This window comes from Balaenoptera borealis (assembly GCF_965194805.1).
Source record: "Balaenoptera borealis genome assembly, chromosome: 1".
Lineage (NCBI taxonomy): Eukaryota > Metazoa > Chordata > Mammalia > Artiodactyla > Balaenopteridae > Balaenoptera > Balaenoptera borealis.
Window position 1 is genome coordinate 155,154,005 of NC_138860.1, and position 20,171 is coordinate 155,174,175.

The 20,171-nt window shown below is 52.8% G+C and overlaps 1 protein-coding gene across 1 annotated transcript; it reads right to left on the bottom strand.

Annotated features, from left to right (window-relative positions):
* Positions 1-6,886: 6,886 nt before the first annotated feature.
* On the bottom strand, positions 6,887-14,991 carry FOXE3 (forkhead box E3). Its single transcript, XM_082371590.1, has one exon. It carries the CDS (start codon positions 11,073-11,075, stop codon positions 10,122-10,124), a length of 954 nt encoding a protein of 317 aa, XP_082227716.1. The 5' UTR covers positions 11,076-14,991; the 3' UTR covers positions 6,887-10,121.
* Between the last annotated feature and the right edge of the window lie 5,180 nt (positions 14,992-20,171).

Here is a 20,171-nt window from a genome sequence, read left to right on the forward strand (position 1 = left end):
CAGAGGTGGAACCAGATCCCTAGTCTCCCATTACTCAGCCCAGAGCCCTCTCCATTTCATCGGAATGGGGAGGGGAAATGCGAGAAGGAACTTGTGTGTGTGTGGCAGGGTGGGGGGGGGCGTGGGGGGGGGCAGGGGGTGGGTTCCTGTTCCAGGACCGGGCAGTAAGGAAGGAAGGGAGGGCAAAGTTGCCCTGGAAGGTCAGACTCTTCCTTCCCCCAACTCCCAAACCACTTTGAAGGGCTGCATATTTCAGGGGTTGGCTGAGTGTCTTACATCAGCAGGCACGTCTGCTGGAGGCTGCAAACAGCTTCAATTCAGGCAAATACCACCCTCCTTTCTGCCAGGGAAAGGGGGAGAGGGGGCATTAATAAATACCCAGAGGATGCTTCTGAGATCCCAGATCAGCAGGAGGAGGCCTTCTGGTGCTTGCAGTTAGAAAGTTAAAGGAGAAGCTGTGGGGGGGCGTGGATTTGCATGTAATTTGTATAAGGCTCCAGTGATACCTGCCTGGCAGCCTGAGGTCTCCTCAGAGATGCTTTCCTTCTGGGTAGCATGTGCTTCTCTGCACAGGCTACCAAGCAGCCTGGCCCCTGCCCGCTTGTCCAGCCTCATCGCCAACCCCTGCACTACACTACCTCTGATTTGCTTTTTCTCACCTCTTCAGCTTTGCATGCAGTTCATTCCTTCCTGGCTCATTCCTCCTAATCCTCTGTCCATTTCAAATGTCAAGTTTTATAAGCTGCTTCCCCCGATAACACCCCACACTGGCCAGGCTGTGAGGGGCTCCTGCCTCTGTGCTCACAAAATGCTAATTCCCTCTCTTGTCATGGTTTGTTTTCTAGTCCGTCACCCTCTGTAGACTGTGAGCTCCTTGAGGACAGGCATTATATTGTCTTCATCCTCATCTTTCCTTCTCTACAAAATGGGGACAATAATGTACCTACCTCATTTGTTGTTGTGAAGATTAAATGAGATAATGCATAGAAGGCACTTAGCCCAGTGCCTGAAACTTTGAAAGAAGCTCAATAAATGTTTCTTATCATTATCTTCATCATCATTAAACACTCTACCTCCTGCCAGGCACAAAATCCAACACATAATAGGTACTCAATTAATGTTAACTATGTGGAAACGTGAATGAATGAATGAGTGAATGAGTGCGTCATACAACATACTTCTCACTGTCTGTGACTCTAGATAAGGTTGTATCTAGCTTATGTCATCAACAGAGATACGTGTTCTCTAAGGACAGACATTGTTTCTCCCCCATCAGTCCCCATCCCTGAAGGGAGGAGAATGTGTGCCCCCATCAGAGAGAGTTATTCCCTGGTCCCTGACCCCAGCAGTCACTGGATTTCTCTCTCATGCTCTCTACCTCAGTTTCCTTCTTTTAAAATGGTTCTGACCAATCAAACCAGCCAAACCCTGCCAAAGTCTCCCAGGGGCTCTCCATTGCTTATGAGACAAAACTCAATCTCCTTAGCATGGTGAGCCGAACATGTTCAGTTTTGAGATGTCCCACCTCTCTGTTGGGTAACACCTCCCCTCCTGTATTCCATGTGGTCCTGATGGGACTGTCCAATCTCTGTACCCCTCACACTTACCTCCAGGAGCAGACAGGCAACCTGGCTGGATCAAACATAGCATTGCCCGTCCAAGGCCCGGTGATAGGTCTAGGCAGGAGTAAGTGACCTAAGCTGAGCCAATCACTCCTTCTACAAGATTCGATATATAGACTCTGAGACGCCAGGATATAAGGACTCTGGGGCTCTGGGAGGGGCGCTTCTCCTTTTGGATCAGAAGATTAGCACGTAGGCCTAGCTGCCAGCAACCATCCTTCCTGTCCTCTGGAGAGTGCTGTTTGACAGCCCATCCACAGAAGAAAACACCCTAAAGGGACACAGTTTAGTAACAATGTTGAGTCCTCTGGCTCTGCCTGAAACTAGAACCCTTAGACTTCCCAGATATTCTAAAGATATTCTCCTTTTTTGCTTAAGGTAGGTTGAATCAAATTTCTGCTTGTTTGAGTTTAACTTCACAAACAGCAGAGCCACAGGAAAGAAGGATCCTGGGTTCCTGAGACCATTGAGGTGCCATACCATCCTGAACTGCCTGCACAGACTTTTATGTGAAAAGGAAACAAACTTCAATCTTGGTTAAGCCACTGTTGTGGAATTTTCTTTGGTAGGCGAGGTTCGGGGGGAGGGGTGTCTGTTACTCACAGCTGAACTTAACCCTAATTAATACAGGGAGGGGTGGGGGAGTGTCCCATAGACATAAAGGCCTGGTCTGGGGTGTTAGCCTGGAGAATAAAGGGCTCGGGGCTGACACAGCTGCCATCTCCAAACCTCTGCAGGGTTGACCTGGAACACAAAGGCCAAGGCAAAAGGGAGCCTGAAGGTTGTAAAGAGACTCAATTTCTGTGACTCCATGGAAGGAAACAATTCCAACAGGGCTGTCCCTCAGAGATTCGATCTGCTACTTTGATGGTAGTGAGCTCCGCATCACTGGAAATGCATGAGTAGAGGCTGGATAATCACTGGGCAGGAATCTTAGAGGCATCCAGGTGTAGCAGAAGGAGTACAGGTCTTAGAGCTGGGTTTTAATTGAGCTCTCACCACTTATTAGTCTCAGACAAATAATCTCTCAGCCTCTGTTTTCTCATTTGTAAAGTATCCAGATAGCTGGGTTGGAGACAGAGACCAAGGAAATTTCCTAGCGCTACCTCACAGGGATTCCTGAGACCTAGTACTCTAGTTGGAGCAAACTATGAGTCAGGAGGCCTTTGTGAGGTTCCTCGCTCTCTTCAACCTTGACATTTCTGAGCATGCCTGCTCCAACCTGCCAAGAGAATGCACCTCCCCCTGGTTTGTCCATGAGACTGGAGAAGAGCAGTTGCACCTGAGTCCCGAGGCCTGGGATCTCCCAGTCCTGCCCCTTTCTTCCTGTGTAACCTCTGTCCCTCCCAGGTCCTCAATATCCTCATCTGACATGTGAGAAGTGCATCTTCTGTTCTGGACAGTCTGGATCCAGAATCAGGGCTCTTTTTTTTTTTTTTTTTTTTTGACTGCATTGGGCCTTCATTGCTGTGTGCGGGCTTTCTCTGGTTGCGGCAAGCGGGGGCTACTCTTCGTTGCGGTGCACGGGCTTCTCATTGCGGTGGCTTCTCTTGTTGCGGAGCACGGGCTCTAGGCACGCGGGCTTCAGTAGTTGTGGCACACGGGCTCAGTAGTTGTGGCACACGAGCTCTAGAGGGCAGGCTCAGTAGTTGTGGCACATGGGCTTAGTTGCTCCGTGGCATGTGGGATCTTCACAGGCCAGGGCTCGAACCCGTGTCCCCTGCATTGGCAGGTGGATTCTTAACCACTGCGCCACCAGGGAAGCCCCAGAATCAGGGCTCTTAACTACTGTGCCCTATCTATAATTCCAAATGTGAGCAATTACCATTCACAGCAATACTAATTATCATGTTTCTGCACAGCCTGGCCTTGTCCAGGTTCTTTCTCATCCCAGCCCAGGTCAGCCCCAAATGGCGCGCTATCTGCCACATGAGCTGATGTCACAGGTCTGAGATGACCCCCAAGGTTCCCAGGCTGTGGAGGGACTTGCTTTCAGCCAGGAGTTTGTCTCCCCTTAGTCACATGCTTGCCTCTCAAGGGGCTCTGCTTGATCTTCCCTTGTCCACTCTGTCTCACAAAGCAGGGGCTACTCAGATTTGGGGGATTAAAAGCAATGAAATGGGAAATCCGAGGCCAGAGAGGAGCAGATCTTAGAACGTGATTCTATGATCGGGAAAAGGGAGTCATGACTGGAGCCCGGATGGGGAGGACCAGGAGGGGAGATGGCAGCATCTGTCAGGAGGCCTGGAGGCTGGAACAGTAGAGATCCAAAGAGCTAGCTCCCTGCACCTGTCAATGATGCCCAGGGCTTGGGGGCTAGAAGGGAGAAGGGGCCATCACCTTGCACAGGTTGATGGCCAGAGCACAGACCCCACCCAGGTGGAGGTGGCAAGTGCCCGGCCTTCCCAAATCCAGAGGCCAAAGCATCTGCGGGAAGGCCACTGGGGAGGAGGGCAGTGAGGGTTGAGAAGGTGAAATTCTGACCACAGTCTCTAAGGGTCCCTTTGATAAATAAAAGAGGACAGCTGCCAAAAGAACCATTGTGAGCACACAGGGAGGTTGGTGTCTTGATAAGGGGTGTGTGGAAATGCACTTCTAGGAAGTTTTCCTGCAAATATACCTGCACACATGATATATGTACGAGGTCTCATTTTGGCTGGTTTGGGAATGTCAAAAGGTTGGAAACAAAGGAAATACCCATCAATAGTGGGTTTATTAAGCAAATAATGGCACATCTACATAAGGGAATAGTAGGCTGTGTAAAATAGAATAAAGAAGTTCTTTATGTATTGATTTGGAAAGAGTTCTAAGATATATTTGGGGTTTTTTTGTTGCTGTTTTTTGGTTTTTTGGCCATGCCACGCAGCATGAGGTGATCTTAGTTCCCCAGCCAGGGATGGAACCGTGTCCCCTGCAGTGGAAGCGCAGAGTCTTAACCACTGGACCACCAGAGAAGTCCCCTAAGATATATTGTTGAGTGAAAAAAGTCAAGATACATGACAGTGTAAATATTATGCTTCCAATTGTTTTTTTAAGGAGAAAATAATGTATATTTGTTTTGTTTTGTATATGCAACAAAAATATCTAGAAGGATGAATTAAAAACTAATAACTGATTACCTGTTGGGGCAAATAGGGAACACAAATGGAAGAGAGACTTTTCACTGAATACTCTTTTAACTTTCAAAGCCAAGTAAATGTATTGCCTATTTAACAATTAAATAAGTACTTTAAAAGAAACAGTGGAATAATTCCAATAAATAAGGCTGAGTGTGCAGCACATAAGAGTAATAAAAACCATTACTGTGCACTGAACAGTTTCTCTGGGCTCCAACCTGAGGAAATGGTTGGTGGCTGCAGTGTGGAAAGCAGGGACGTCAGAGCCCCACCTAGTGGGCACCTGTGAGCGTTGGCCTGCCGCCCTCAGGCAGAGCATTAGGGAGTCTGGAAGCTAGGACCCCAGACTTCCTTTCTTCCTTGCCCTCCTTCTCTTCTGTTCCCAGCCCTCTGTCTTTGGGACCTCTTGGTCCCACGTAAATGGCTTTGGAAGTAGTCAGACTTTTTCAGTTTGCCAGTCTGGACAGGGATTAGGATGGAGGAAACGGGATTTCATAGGAACTGGAGCAGCAGACTCTCCCCTCCCTTCCTTCAAAACCCAAACCAAGCTCACCTCCTCCAGGAAGAATTCCTTGTGAAACTCACCAAGCCCCAGCCCCTCCTCAACTCAGGGAGGTGGTCTGATGCCCAAGATGGGGCTTGTGTCTCCCTGAAGCAGGGTCCAGACCTCTTGTCTCTAATTCTCTTCATCCTCTAAACCCCAAGTCCAGCCTCTAGACAAGGGATATCTCAGGTGTGCCCAGCCCTGGCCAGGCTGTGCCCAGCCCTGGCTAGGCTGCCCAGTGAGGGAGATAGTGGACAGAAAAGACACAGACCCTGTCCTGGGAAGCCCCCAGCCGGGCGGGTCAGAATATCCTTACCCACGGTCGCAGTGGCTTGATTGGTTACAAAGGCCATCCCACCCAGGCAGAGAGGCCAGGGCACATTCCCCCTGTTTCAAAGGAGCCTGAGGCTGAGCTCAGGGCAGAGACCCAAGCCAGTGAGTGACCAAGGTGACCTAATAGCTCCCTCATCTTGTCAGCATTCTGCACACTACATTGTCACCCGCCGATACTTGACTCTTCTGAACAGGGCAGTGTCTGATTCAGCTCTGAGTCCTCAGCTGGGGAAGGGCACACAATCAGGGAGCTTGGAGAGAGTTGTGAATTGCTGTGAAGGACAGAGAAAGGAAAGGCCTTGCCTAAGTGTGTGACCTGGGACTAGACCCCAGGTTTCTGACCCCAGCCCAGCACGCTTTCTTCTCTTTCCCTCTTACAGAGTGGATCAATCCTTTGCACCTAGGACTGCTCACCCCACCCACTTTCCAAGCCCTTCTACAATGGGTCAGCATCAAGGGCTGCCAAGAAGAATGGGGGAGGACAGAAGATCTGGGAGGGCTTCCCAGGGGAGGTGGGAACTACAGCCAGTTTTCCTCTTCTAAAACAAATCACTGGGCTCCCCATGAGCAAGTGCCTTTCAGCCACCAGAAGCCACCCCCAGCCCAAAATAGCATCCAAATGGATCCTGGCTTCCTTCCACTGATTTTCTGCTCAAATCAGGTGCATACAAGGTGGCCAATAGGTGGCGCTTTTGTCTCCACAAAGTTAATGAGGGGAGAAGGGGGTAGAGAGAGAGGAGTTCAGGGAAAGGGGAGAGAGAGGGGAAGTGTCCAAGAGGGAGGAAGTGGAAAACTGGAAGAAAAAGGAAACCAGAACTTGTCATTTGTCTTGGAAAAGTAGCTTTCAAGATCAGGACTGTGGGTGTGAGTTGGGGGGGCATGGATATTGGGGTGAGCTGAGGAACTTTATTGGTGTCTGGGGCTTCCCATCTAAGTTTCCACCTCCACTGGCCTCTTTCTCAGAGGAAGAGAATGACTTTGGAGTCAGGGGAACCTGGAGTCCAGTTCTGAATCAGTTACTTTGCAGCTTGACCTGGGTAAGTCACTTAACCTTTATGAGCCCCAATTTCATCATCTATTAAGTGGAGCTAAGAATTCTAATAATACCATCCTGCATTCCAGGAATAAACTGTACTTGCTTGATTGTGCATTTTTGTAATACCCTACGGGCTTCAATTTGCTGATATTTCATTGAGGAACTCTGCATTTTCTTTCATATGTGAGAATGTATTTTGCATGTTCACCCCTTCTTTATCAGTTGTTTTTTAAAATAAATTTATTTATTTATTTATTTACTTATTTATTTTTGGCTGCACTGGGTCTTTGTTGCTGCATGCGGGCTTTCTCTAGTTGCATGGAGCGGGGGCTACTCTTCGTTGTGGTGCGCGGGCTTCTCATTGCAGTGGCTTCTCTTGTTGCGGAGCACGGGCTCTAGGCACACAGGCTTCAGTAGTTGTGGCATGCGGGCTCAGTAGTTGTGGTTCGCAGGCTCTAGAGTGCAGGCTCAGTACTTGTGACACATGGGCATAGTTGCTCCGCGGCATGTGGGATCTTCCCGGACCAGGTCTCAAACCCATGACCCCTGCATTGGCAGGCAGATTCTTAACCACTGCTCCACCAGGGAAGTCCCACTTGGTGATTTTTTAAAGACAGAATTGAATTAGGGTTTTGTTTTGTTTTTTCAACACCTCCCAAGGTGTCAAAATTCTTAAGGCACTCTATGACATGTAGCTTTCCAGACAATGAACTCTGTAAGGGCATAAACACTCTTGTATTTATATCTGTATTGGCCTCAGAGCCCAGCACAGGGCCTGGCACACAGTAAGCCCTCAATGCTGTTGAATAAAGGAAAATTAAAGAGGCATTTTTGAAATAAAATCTTTCTGATTTTCCAGTTCAGTAGTGACCTTTCTAGTATTTCTGTGCAGACATTTCCCATCTTGTCCTATTTCAAGATCCCAGGGACAGAGACCTACATGGTGGGGGCAGGAATTGAATTCAGAACTCAAGAAGCACTTCCTGGCTTCAGTAAAGTAAGAAGGGTCCTCACTTTCCCTTCCGTGGAAATTTTTTGGATTTAGAAGGAATTTTTCAAGAAGTGCTGTGAGGCAGGAGGAGGGGCTGTAACACCATTTGGAGCAGAAGAAAGTTTGCATTTTCATCTCTGTGGAGCTCTACTCCTTAGAGAACTGAGGGCAGGACCTTCGATACCTGTTGGGCCCCAGGGAGGGGCAATTTTCTTATTGGACCAATGGGGACCTAGTCTCCACCTCCACCTCTTTCACCTCTTTCAGCTCTTTTGCAGATCACCACGAGGACTAAAAGTGAGAATGGGTAAGAAGGTGCCAAAGTACTGTCAACCCAATCATTATTCAGTAAGTCAGGCACAATATTAGACACTAGGTGTTCATTCACTCAGTCAGTCAGTCATCAAATATTACGTGAAGGACCACTATGCATCAGGCAAATTAGATCTGACTCTTGCCCACAGGGGTTAATAGCTGAGGGAGCGGGGTCTATCCAGGGCATTTCATACCAGACTGTGCATACCTACTGCCCTACCTCCAAAGAGGGCCTTCTCCGCCTTCTCAGATTTCCTGAACTGGTCTTCTCTATGAGCTGCCTACGCTCCATGTTCACCCTCAATCACTGCCCCGGAGGTTTAAACTCTTGTATCTAAGAGAGGAGCACCAGGCACGTCCAACATGCAAATCACGTTCACCCTGGGCTCAGACACACTGATCCCCTCCCCCGCCCTTCCCCACACCTAATCCAGGCCCTACTAGACTGAAAACCCTGGGGCAAAGGAGCTTGGAAAAGCCTGATGCTTAGCATTTGGGTCAGCACCAGAGACCAGGATAGGGTCAAAGGCCAACTCCCTCCCTCATGCTGCAACCTCCTGGTCTCTGCTCAGTGCTGCCCTGTCCTTGGTGCTGGGGACAGTCATGAGTCAGGTCAGGTCCCTGCTGCCCCAGCTCCCAATCCAGCAGGGGAGGTGAGACAGGGGCCATAGTTGATGGTGCAGAATCAAGCTTCATCCAGCGGGGCATGTATGGTTCTGCAGCCTGGTCCCACTCCTTTAAGTAGGGAGTAGACTTTTAAACTGAGCCCCAGCCTTGGCACGGTGCCTTTCCCCCAGAAGACTATGCATATACTAATCACCCGGGAATTTTGTTAAAATATGGAATCTGATGATTCAGTAGATCTGAGTTAGAGCTTGAGATTATGCATTTCTAACAAGCTCCCAGGTCCCTGGGACCTGGACCACAGTTTGAGTGGAAGGCTCTAGAGCTCTTGTCTCATTTCTCTGAGAACTGATTGGTAATGTCTCTTCCCCACGGATCCATAAGCTCCTTAAGGCAGGGATCTTGCCCATTTGTTTAGTGATATATTCCCACTGCTTGGCACATTCAGTAAGTCCTTGTTGGAGGAGTAGCCAATGCTCCCTTATCCATGGGAGCTGGGAATAATCCCACACAGCAGACAAACCCACTGGCCAAATACACTCATTTGCACGCCCCATCTCATCTCTACCAGCCTCCGCGGCAGGTGGTGGCATTTTACCAGGCCTACTATGTGCACAGCTATGGCTTAATCACATCCTAATCCTACTTCATGAACCTCTGCCTAATAACTCACAAGGGGCTCACCCCATGTGGTGACCCAAGATCCTGAGCAAAGCTCCCCCACTGCCTCCCCAGACCACTCCCCCAAGTCACCAGCCGACACACCGGGCCCAGAGGAAGGTTTCTTCTTTCTTTTTAATTAAACTAGTTTTAATTAAAAATAATAATAACCTAACAAGTCCCAAGTTTTCCAGATGGTGGGGCAGCCCACTAACTCCCCTTGCAGTCAAGGAACCTCTGGTGCTGCTTGTCTCAGAGATGAAGAACTGTCCTCAGGGTCTGCAAGAGCTCAGCCAGGTGCGTCTGTGTGGAAGGGGAGCACTGTCCCAGTAAGAAACCGAGAACGTACAGATAACTGGGGGTGCAGGGACAAACTTGTGGGGGGATGAAGGGACAACAGCAAGGGAGTCATAAACCCAGTCTGACCTGGGTTTGACTCCTTGTCTTATAAAAACACCAGGGAAGGTTAAAGAAATGAGGAGCCAGTCAGGAAGTGGCTTGAGATAGAAGGTCTGGCTTCAGAAGGCTTGGAGTTCACCAGAAACCCGAGGTGAGGGCTCACAGGTGGTGATCCAGGGTCCCCAGACGTGGGACCCAAAAGAGCGCTGGCGGGTGGGGGGCGTGCACAGTGGAGGGAGAAGAAACGGGGGCCTCACAGTTCGCGGTGGGGAGGGGGGTTCAGTCCGGTGGAGAGACGGCGGGAGGCTCCCCAGAGATGGGGGGGGGGGCAGAGACAGATGCAACAGGTGTGCTCAGTCCATCAATCAGAGCTGGGAGCTCCGAGGTGCGCTCCAAGCCAAGGGGGCAGAGATGGGGGCTCCCAGGCAGCGCCCCTTCCCGGGGGAGAGGGGCCCGAGCCACTCCGCCGGGCTGGAAGGGCTCACAGGTAGCGCTCCAGCCCCGGCGCGTAGCCCGGCGGCCGCAGGTAGGCCTCCCCCGGGCCGAGCGGGCCGAGCGCGGCCGCCGGCCCTGCCAAGGCCAGCAGCGGCTCGACGGGCAGCGGTCCGGGGCCAGGACGCGTCGCGGGCAGCCCCAGGCGTTCGGGCGGCGGCGAGTAGAGTGGCGGGGAGGCGGCTGCCGCGCAGGGCGGGAAGGCGGTGTCGGGCGCAGCGCAGCAGGGCGGCTCGGGGGCGCCCAGCCCCGCCAGCTCGGGCGGCAGGCTCACCAGGCTGTCGACGCTGAAGAGGCGCGCGGGCGGCGTGGAGCCCGGAGCGGCGGGAGGAGGCGGCGCGAGCAGCGCGGGGCCGGGCGCGTAGGGCGCGTAGGGGAAGGGCGGCGGGCCGGCGGCGGGCGCGGGCGGCGCGGCAGGGAGCGCGGGCAGCTCGGCGCGCTTGAAGCGCTTGCGGCGCCGCAGGAAGCTGCCGTTGTCGAACATGTCGGCGGCCGCCGGGTCGAGCGTCCAGTAGTTGCCCTTGCCCGGGTTGCCCGGCTCTCGGGGCACCTTGACGAAGCAGTCGTTGAGCGTGAGGTTGTGGCGGATGCTGTTCTGCCACTTGCGCGGGCTGTCGCGGTAGAAGGCGAAGCGCTCGGTGATGAAACGGTAGATGGCGGCCAGCGTGAGGCGGCGGCCGGGGGCGTGAGCCAGCGCCATGGCGATGAGCGCGATGTACGAGTAGGGCGGCTTCCCGCGCTGCAAGGGCCGCCGGCGCCGGCGGCCCGGGCCCGGCGCTGGCGCAGGTTCCGGCTCCCCGCGGCCCGCGGCCCCCTCCTCGGGCTCCGGCCCGGGCTCGGCTCCGGCAAGCGGCGACGGCGGCGGCCCCGACGGCGCGACCGAGGGCGGGGCCGGGAAGCCCGAGAAAGCGGCCGGCGGCTCCATGTCGCTGCGCCCAGGCATGAGAATGTGGCGGGCTGCCCGAGCTCTCGGAGAGAGCTGGGGCCGCTGGCCCGCCTTATATGGACACGGCCCCCTCCCCCTGTGCCCCAAACCAGGGGCGAGGGCTCGGACCTTCTCCGCTGGCCAGCGCCTCCCCTCTAATTTGCCTTCCCAATCCTCTTAGGATGCTGACAATTCTTCCCCATCCCCATCCCCATCCCCACCCCCAACATTTCACCCCTCCCTTGGTCTCGTCCCTTTGGGTCAGTCAGTCCCAGACCCAGCCTCATCCCTTCCTCATCTCCATGGGGTCAGTCCCTGGCCCTGGCCCCATCCCACCAGATTCCGTCAGCTCCCTTCCCTTTCCGCTCCTCCCTCAACCTCCACCCCTTTGGCTCAATGCCAGTCACAAATCCACCCATTCAGAGCACTCTCTGGGCCCCCTCCCCATTATGCTTCTCCCAGCCAACTCCTGTCCCCTCCATCCTTCTCTCCTAGTCCCCTCCCGGTCCTTCCAACCCCAGCTGGGGCAGAGATGAGAGCCGCACAGGGCCTCCTTGCTAGCCCTCAGCATCCTGATACGGTGCTGGTCGGGGAGGTGCCAGGCCCACCCTGGGACATTAGGCAATGGAGAAAGGTACGGTGGGGGAAGGGGAGAGCAGGAGGCCGGCGTGTCTCAGGGGAGGATGTTTCCTGGCTCCAGGGTCAGCATCTCCGCTCTCTGCTACCTCCCCCACAATCTTGTCCCATCCAGGCCAGCATCCTTTGAAAAAACAAAATCGTGAAAAGTGGTCCAGCTAGCAGATTTGGGAACTGGAGGACTGACTACTTTAAATCAAGAGCCCCCTAGAAAATCTGTAACTTGGAATTGCCTTCTGGCTGCCTCTTCTCCATGCATCTTCTCTTCTAGAAAAAGGGCTCCCTTTCTCACACACTCATGTCATGCACACTGGGAAGATGCACAAAACACAGCCTGCACAGCGCAGAGTTCCAAGGAGCAGTTACTGGGTCAGAGAGTGACCCCCAAGTGCTTCCACAGACTGGAGGTCTGAGGGAGCTGCTTACTGTCCCAGAAATGCCAGACTCGCATCTCACTGGGGAAGGCGGGGTGGTCTTAGTCTTTATTAAAACCTGGCTCTAGGAAATACCACCACCCACCACATGGTTCAGAAGAGATGCAACCCTGAGCCTATTTCAGGAAACTTTTCCAAAGTGACAGGAAAGCCAGACCTGGCTTGGAGGGAACTAAAGGATGAAAGAGCCTTGTCTTAAAGAGACTTGTCTGTCTTAGAGATAGGCAAGTTCAAGGGAACAGGGCTGGGAGTAGGTAAGGCAACTGAAGTGGCCCAGATTTAAGGGGCCTCTCACTCTTGGGGTGGTGCAAGTGCAGGGTTGGCATTTGAGAGCCGACCAGTTCTGACCCTGATGTGGAGTGCCCCTGGGTACAGATGATCAAAGCTAGCTATAGCAGCCAGAGGGCCTAGGACTTCAAATTCCAAACTTGAAGCTCCAGGACTCCGCTCTCCCAGCTCCAATCTCAGCTGATAATATACCAGCCAGCATTACAGAGCATTGTGTATGTGGTAAACACTTATGCACATTAGCTCACTTAAACGTGAACACCTTGAGAGGTAGGCACTATTAATACCCCTATTTTGCAGATAAGGAAACTAAGGCTTTGAGAGGTTAAGAGACTTGTCTAACCTGACACAGCTAGTAGGTGGCAAGTGGGATTAAACCCAGAGTTCAGTGCACTGGCACCAAGACTAGGAACACCGTAGCGTAAAGCCAAGACTGTAGAAGTAATTTACTCTGGAGGCCTTCCAGCTCTCACGACTTCAGCTGCAAAGTTGATGCCTAGCCTCTCTGCTGACCTCCAGGTCAGCATGTCCAAGTGTGCATTGGACATGACGCTCAGCCTCATGCACCCCCGACCCCATCCTCCTCCCCTCCCTGCATTTCAAATCTCAGCCAGTGGACCCCTTGCCCCTCACCACCCAGATCAGAAATATGGACACCATCTCGGGCTCTTACCTCCCCCATCACTGCAATCTGCAAGTGCTGTCAATTCCACATGAATCCAAATCCGTCCTTCCTTCGGTTCTCTTGGCCTCATTAGCCCACATCATTCATCGAGCACTTCTGTGCTAGGCCCTTTGCCAGTGCTCAGGGGAGACAGAGGTGAAGAGACTCACAATCTGATGGAGAGATGGACACACAAACAATTACAACTCGGAGAGAGGCAGGCAGAGGGGGCTGTAGAAGCAGAGAGGAAGGAGAAGATGACACTCGGAGCTCTAGAGACAACCCCTCCCCCGCGCCACACTCACAGCAGTGAAGAGTCAGCCTGGTTTATACACAAACAGACCTGACCTCAGTACCCTCTCCACCTTGCATCCTACTGCCTGACACAGGCCTTAGGAGCATAAGATGGTACAGTTGCAATGAACAGCTGACCAAAGAGGAAGGCAAGACAAGCAGCGGCAGCAGCAGGGAACCTGGCTCCAAGAGCCGAGTGACCTGGACTGCCGATTGCTCATTTGAGCCGCAGTTTCCTCACCTGCCAAAGAGGGACAGTAATGGACCCTCTCAGCGTTGTTATGAGGTTCAAATGAGATCATGTATGAAAGTGCCTGGCCCACATTAGCACCTGGTAATAGGAGATTTCCTTTCTACTACACACCTGGCATGTCTGGTATTAAACCAGGAAGGGAAGGAGAGAGGCAGAGCCAGAGAAGTGATTTCAGAGCCTGCATATTTTCAACCAGGTGTAGCAGAACCCTGAAGCTAGACTCAGGCACAGAACCAGAGCCACCATCTTTCTCACCTTCCCTTAGGGCTGAAGCTCCCCTTCCAGATGCCTCTCCCACAGCCTCCTGGGGTAGGGGGCGGGTTGTGGAGAATGGCTCTTATTACCTCCCCTGGCAGACTGCAGTTTTCTTATACTTTCAATTTTCCAGTCCATGTGTAGAGACTGGGACATAGTATATGTTCAATAAATGATACTGAATGTGTGGTTGGCTGTGCTACTCTTGGGAAGGGTGGGGGCAGGGAGCTGGGCCAAGGGGGTGAGAACCCAGACTTTTCCAGTTCTCTGTGTCTGCCTGGCCCCCTCCATTGGGCCTGCTTCCCGGAGCCAAGCAGGCCGGTGTCAGGGAGTGGCCCAAGGGCTAATCCTTGTTTTCAGCGTGGCTGGGCCCTCTTTTCACAGGCCCTGGGCCGGACGGGATGCGGCTGAGCATCCGGGCATAAGATGGCCAGTGAAGGCGGCCCCTTTCTCATGGGCCTGGATTCCAGGCGGCCCAGCGTCTGAGTGGAGCCCCTGGGGCGGGAGGAACACAGTGGCTGGGCTGGGCAGGCCTTTGTCTGACCACGTTGGGTGGATATTCAGGCTGGCAGGAGGGATTAATGGCCAGGGATTGGCCCTGGGGCCGGCCTTCCCACTGCCCTTTGGAGGCCAAAGGCCCAGGTCAGGGCACGCAGTGTTGATGGCTCCCTAGATAGGAGTGGAAATTCCCACCCTGTCCAAAGCTGTTAGCGTCAGCCCCCAAGGCTCCCTGCCCCCAGCCCCACCTCTACAGAGGCACCATGAGCCAAGATGGGCTTCGAGGCAAGGAGCAGAGGGTGGGGGACCGAGCTTCCCAGCCACTCCGCCTGGGAGAGAGGGCTGAGGCTGAAAGTCATTTCAGGTCCTTGTCCCAAGATTCACAGCCACTCTAGGAGGGCCCCCTGACTGCCTCTCCAGAGCTCTGGAGAGAAAGAACTATGTTAACCCAATGAGGGTTCAAGGGACCAGCCTGAGCTGTCACCAGACCCCATCAGGCTTCCTAGAAAGTTTCTCAAATACCCCTAGTCTGAGACCACTCTAGAGCCATTTATTCCTAAAGCCCCCCATCATAGCAGCCACAGAACCCATAGCCCAGAGGCTGCAGAAGGGGCTCAGAGACACCCTCACCTCAAGCCCTGCCACCCAGGGATCCCAGGGGCTGCTGCAGGACCTCCCCTCTCTTCCCAGACCAGAGCTGTCCAAGATGGTGGTCCTTCCTCAGAAGCCTGGGGCAGGGACTTCGCTGGTGGTCCAGTGGTTAAGAACCTGCCTTTCAATGCACGGGATGCAGGTTCGACCCCTCATCGGGGAACTAAGATCCCACATGCCGTGGGGCAGCTAAGCGCATGTGCTCTAGAGGCCGCGCGCTGTAACTACTGAGCCCGTGCACCACAACTAGAGAGAAACCCGCGTGCCCCAACGAAGAGCCCTTGCGCCACAACGAAAGATCCTGCGAGCAGCAACTAAGACCTGACGCAGCTAAATAAATAAATAAATATTAAATAAAAAAAAAAAAAAAAGAGGAGGAAGCCTGGGGCAGACACTTGCAGCCTGGCGAGGGGGCATATTGGGTGCCCATTCTGGTGTGGCCTTTTCTAACCAGGCTTCTGCTGAACTAGGGATGAAAGCAGCAGCCCCAGCCTTACCCGCAGAGCCTGACCGCTGCAGTGCTCTCTGGGCTGGGGGGCCTGCGCCAGCCTCGGGAAAGGGAACAAGGGCAGGCCTGACTCTGGAGAGAGCATCAGAGAAGAACCCAGGAGGAGGTTGCCCCTCTCGGTGCCTCTTCATACCTCAAGCACTTCCATTCAGCAAACCCTGAGGATCTGTGTCCAGGCTGCCCTGGGTCCTGAGTCAGTGATGAATCAGACTGTCCTCTCCCTTCACTGTGTGGTCAGTGTGTGATGCGGGCAGAGAAGGGACTGCAGGGGCACAGAAAAGGGAGCCCACCCAGCCTGGCAAAGCCAGAAGGCTTCCTGGAGGGTGTAGAACTCCAGCTGCAGGGGTGGGGGGCGAGCAGGCCCAAGCTGGATGAGGGCTCATTCTCTGTGCCCCATCCCATCTCATCACTGCACTTACCTCACTGACTCTCCATGTGTCTGTCTCCCACACTAGACTCTGTACACTTTGAGGGCAGGTACCATGTCTCACTCATATTTGGATCCCTAGCACGTAGTGTAGTGCCTGGCACAAGTTGATGGCAGATAAATGTGAATCAGATGGCTGGAAGGATGGCTGGCTACCAGGACAAGAAAACCTCAGGTGCAAAGGTCTAAAGGCAAGAGGATATAGTCCATTCTGGGAAGTGCAAGACTTTCAGTGTTTTTCTACTAAAAATTAGATGAGCTAATATGTGTAAAGTTCTTAGGACACTGCCTGGAACATATCAATACTGTGTGGAGCTATTGTAGCTGTTGTTGTTTTTCTTGTTACTATTATAGTTCACTGTGGCTAGCGTAGAGTGTCAGGGGACTGAGACAAAGAAGGTAGATGGAATCAGATTGTAGATGACTTATTTGCCAGGCTAAGAAGATTACTTCTTTCTAGAGACAACAGGAAGCCTTTGAAAATTTTTCAGCAGGGGAGTGACAAGATCAGATTCCTTGTTTAGATCAGTGTGACAGCAGAGAGACTGGAGAGTGAAGAGGCTGGAGGCTAAGAGACCAGATGGGAGGCTGAGCATACGATGCCATGTGAACCGAGGCTCTGCTTCTGCGAAAGCATCAGACCCTTCACACCCATTCACTTCAGACCAGGGCAGAGAGAGGGCCTCCAGCATCCATCTCAGATGGTACCTTAAACCTCAACTTTGTCACACATCCAGGAACTGGCCATCACCCTCTCCTCCTTTCTCTCCCTCTCTGACCACCTCCACTCACCAAGACCTGTTGGTTCTCAGAAGTTTCTCTCAGTTGTTGTCTCTTCTCTCATCCCTCTGTCTCAGTCCTTGTTCAGGCCAGTGTCAGTTCTCGCACTGCCGACTGCGGTAGCCTCCTGGCTGGGACCCCTACCTCCCACTCCGATTCCTTCTCTCCTCAGCAGCTGGAGCAATGCCTCATCGGTTAAACACGTGCAGTGGCTCCCCATCAGCTCAGAAGTCAGCTGAATCCTTAACACGGCTGGCAGGGGCCGCACGACCTGACCCACCCGAGGCCCCACCGCCTCCTTTCTCCCCTGTCCCCCTGCACCCTGTTTCCCCCTCAGCACACACACACGTTCTCTACAGAGGCACTTTCAGCAAAGTGCCAAAGTGCGAGGTCCTCTCCCACTCGGAGCCTTTGCTAATTGAAGTGAGCAAACCCGCTTTGCCGGCTTTGGATACAAAGGCAGTCTCATCTACTTCTCCAGCCAGCCCCTCGATCTCCTAAGACTTTAATTAACGGGAAGGCCCATCTTTCCCTCTGAAAGATTCCACCTAACCTGCCTGGTGGACTCCTCCTTGTCCTTTGAGAACCATTCACAGAAGATATCATTTTTTCCTCCGGAAAACATTTCCCCATTTCTCCTTCGGCAGGTAAAAGGCCCACCCGCGCCTCTGGCCTGACTGAGCCTTAAGCACGTGCTCTGCGTTTGCTTTCCTCTGTGCCCAGTTCATCCCTGGACCCTGTGCCAGGCTGCAGAGCTGCACTGCTCAGTGAGCATTGTTGAGTGACTGACTGACTACCTTGCTGAATGAATGAATGAATGAATGAACGAACAAACGAACAAATGACCACAAGTGTCTGGAAAGGGAAAAGATCCCTGTGCCTGATTTCCAGCTAGGAATCTGCCTCCTGCCCTTGTTGCCTCTCTGCTCAGCTCCGTGGCCCTGGGCCGAGACCCCCAACGCAGTCCTTGCCTCTGCGAGGTCCAGACTCGGTTCAGGCTCAGACGCAGACAATGTTGGTGCAGCCCTGAGCGTGTAATTCCAGCTGCTCCTAAACCACACACCTGGCATCTGAAGCATGTTCCATGTCATTTGGGACTGTCAGCGTTCTGCCATCCACCTCACCTGCACCCTAGGCAATCTCAGGGCCCTCGGGCCTCCCTGCTTCTCATTTCCAGGGTAGCTGAGGGCGAGCGGTGCTGTCAGCCAGGCCGGCTAAGCCAAGGGAGTCGAGTGAGTTAGAATCCACCGCTCATTCGCTGTGTGATCCTGAGCAAGTTGCACAGCTCCTGTGGTCCATGTTAGACACATAAACCCAGGGCCTGGAGAACTCTGAGAGGACCTGGGCCACTGATTCCCAACCTACAGGCCCTTTAGCTAAAACAAGGCATCTGGAAACCACGTGGCACCCCGTGCTGTCTGTAAAGAGGACGCACAATGTATCTCACAGGTATGAATGCTTTGCAAATGGATGTCGAGGATGCTGTGACTGAGAAATACCCACAGTGAAAAGCTTTGTGGTCATTTTAATGTTTAATCCATCGGTGGATACTAGAAGCACAACTACTATCTTATGGAGTAGCTGAGAGGTTTTTTTTTTTTTTAAATTATTTATTTATTTATTTTTGGCTGTGTTGGGTCTTCGTTTCTGTGCGAGGGCTTTCTCTAGTTGCGGCAAGTGGGGGCCACTCTTCATCGCGGTGCGTGGGCCTCTCACTATCGCGGCCTCTCTTGTTGCGGAACACAGGCTCCAGACGCGCAGGCTCAGCAGTTGTGGCTCACGGGCCCAGCTGCTCCGCGGCATGTGGGATCTTCCCAGACCAGGGCTCGAACCCATGTCCCCTGCATTGGCAGGCAGGTTCTCAACCACTGTGCCACCAGGGAAGCCCTGAGAGGTATTTTTTAATCCCCATTCTTTTTTTTTTTTTAAGATTTTTTTGATGTGGACCATTTTTAAAGTCATTTTTTTTTTTTTTTTGGGCTGCACTGGTTCTTTGTTGCTGCACGCAGACTTTTCTCCAGCTGCGGCGAGCGGGGGCTGCTCTTCGTTGCGGTGGCTTCTCTTGTTGCGGAGCACGGGCTCTAGGCGCGCGGGCTTCAGTAGTTGTGGCGCAGGGGCTTAGTTGCTCCTCGGCATCTGGGATCTTCTAGGACCAGGGCTCGAACCCATGTCCCCTGCATTGGCAGGCGGATTCTTAACCACTGCGCCACTAGGGAAGTCCCTTGATCCCCATTCTTAAACTACCACTTTAGTCCAATATACCTTCTTCACAGTTTTGGATATTGAGGTCCAGGAAGGGGAGAGACTTGCCTAAAGTCTCAAAGCAAGTCAGTGCAAAGCCAGAAATGGAGCCTAGGACTCTGTCCCCCAACTCCTCCTTCTCTGCACTTATTCAACGGTATTTACTAGTACCTGCCTGTGGCTGACTCTGTGCTGGGCACCAGGGAGCCAGTGATGGAGAACCACGGTCCTATCCCGAGGGGCTGACATTCTCTGTCAGGGAGAGGAGACACTGAACAAAGACTTTATCCTAACTCCTCAAAGAAGCCATGGGAGGACTGGAATCAGGAAGTGATGTGATAAGATTGCTGTTGTCTAGTAATCACTGCATTTGCAATGTGGATGATGGACCAGAAGGGTTTTATCATTTAGGATGTTTTGGGCTTCAAGTACAGAAAATCTCAACTCAAAGTGATTTAGGCTGTAGGGAAATGTGTTTTCTCCCTAACAAGAAGGTCAGAGGCAGGATACAGTTAGGGCTCTGGCTCCCCTTTTCTGTGATTCTCTTGGCTCTGTGGTCCCTCATGGGTTGGCTTCATCTTCAGGCTGGCGACAGATAATTACAGCACCCAGAACTACAACACTGAGTTCCAAGTATCCAGAAGAAGAGAGGTTGTCTCTTTCTCTGCCTATTTCTTAGGAGAGGAAAGCTCCCCTCCCCCCACTCCAATGTCTCCTCAGCTCTCATTGGCCAGAGTAGGATCACTTCCCCACTCCTAAACCAATCACTGGCAAGGAGGAATGAATTACAGGTTTGACTAGGACTAATCAGAACCTACCTACTCCCAGAAGTGGGAATGGGTCACTTTCACATGAAGTGGGTTGCTGTGTGTTAGAGAGTGGATACTGAAATAAAACAGTTCCCTTAAGAAGGAGGAAGGGACAAAGTCTGTTATAAAGAGAGAAGCGAGGAGGCTGGAAGCCCAGCCTGGAGTCCACTGAACAGGGCAGCTTCTATAGAAGCTCTCGCCTCTCTGCCTCGGGTGTCTGCCTCCCTACCTGGCTCTCAGCTCCTTGAAGGCAAGGCCTGGGACCCAACCTCTTGTGGATCCAGGCACTGGAGTCACCAGAGAGGAAGAGGAGTGGTTAGAAGAGCCAGCGTATTCCCACAGTAGCAGGCACAGGCTCTCATTGAGAAGTGCCCCC

Bases quoted from the DNA above. Each gene is read 5' to 3' on its own strand.
- FOXE3 (XM_082371590.1), bottom strand. From the start codon at position 11,075: ATGCCTGGGCGCAGCGACATGGAGCCGCCGGCCGCTTTCTCGGGCTTC.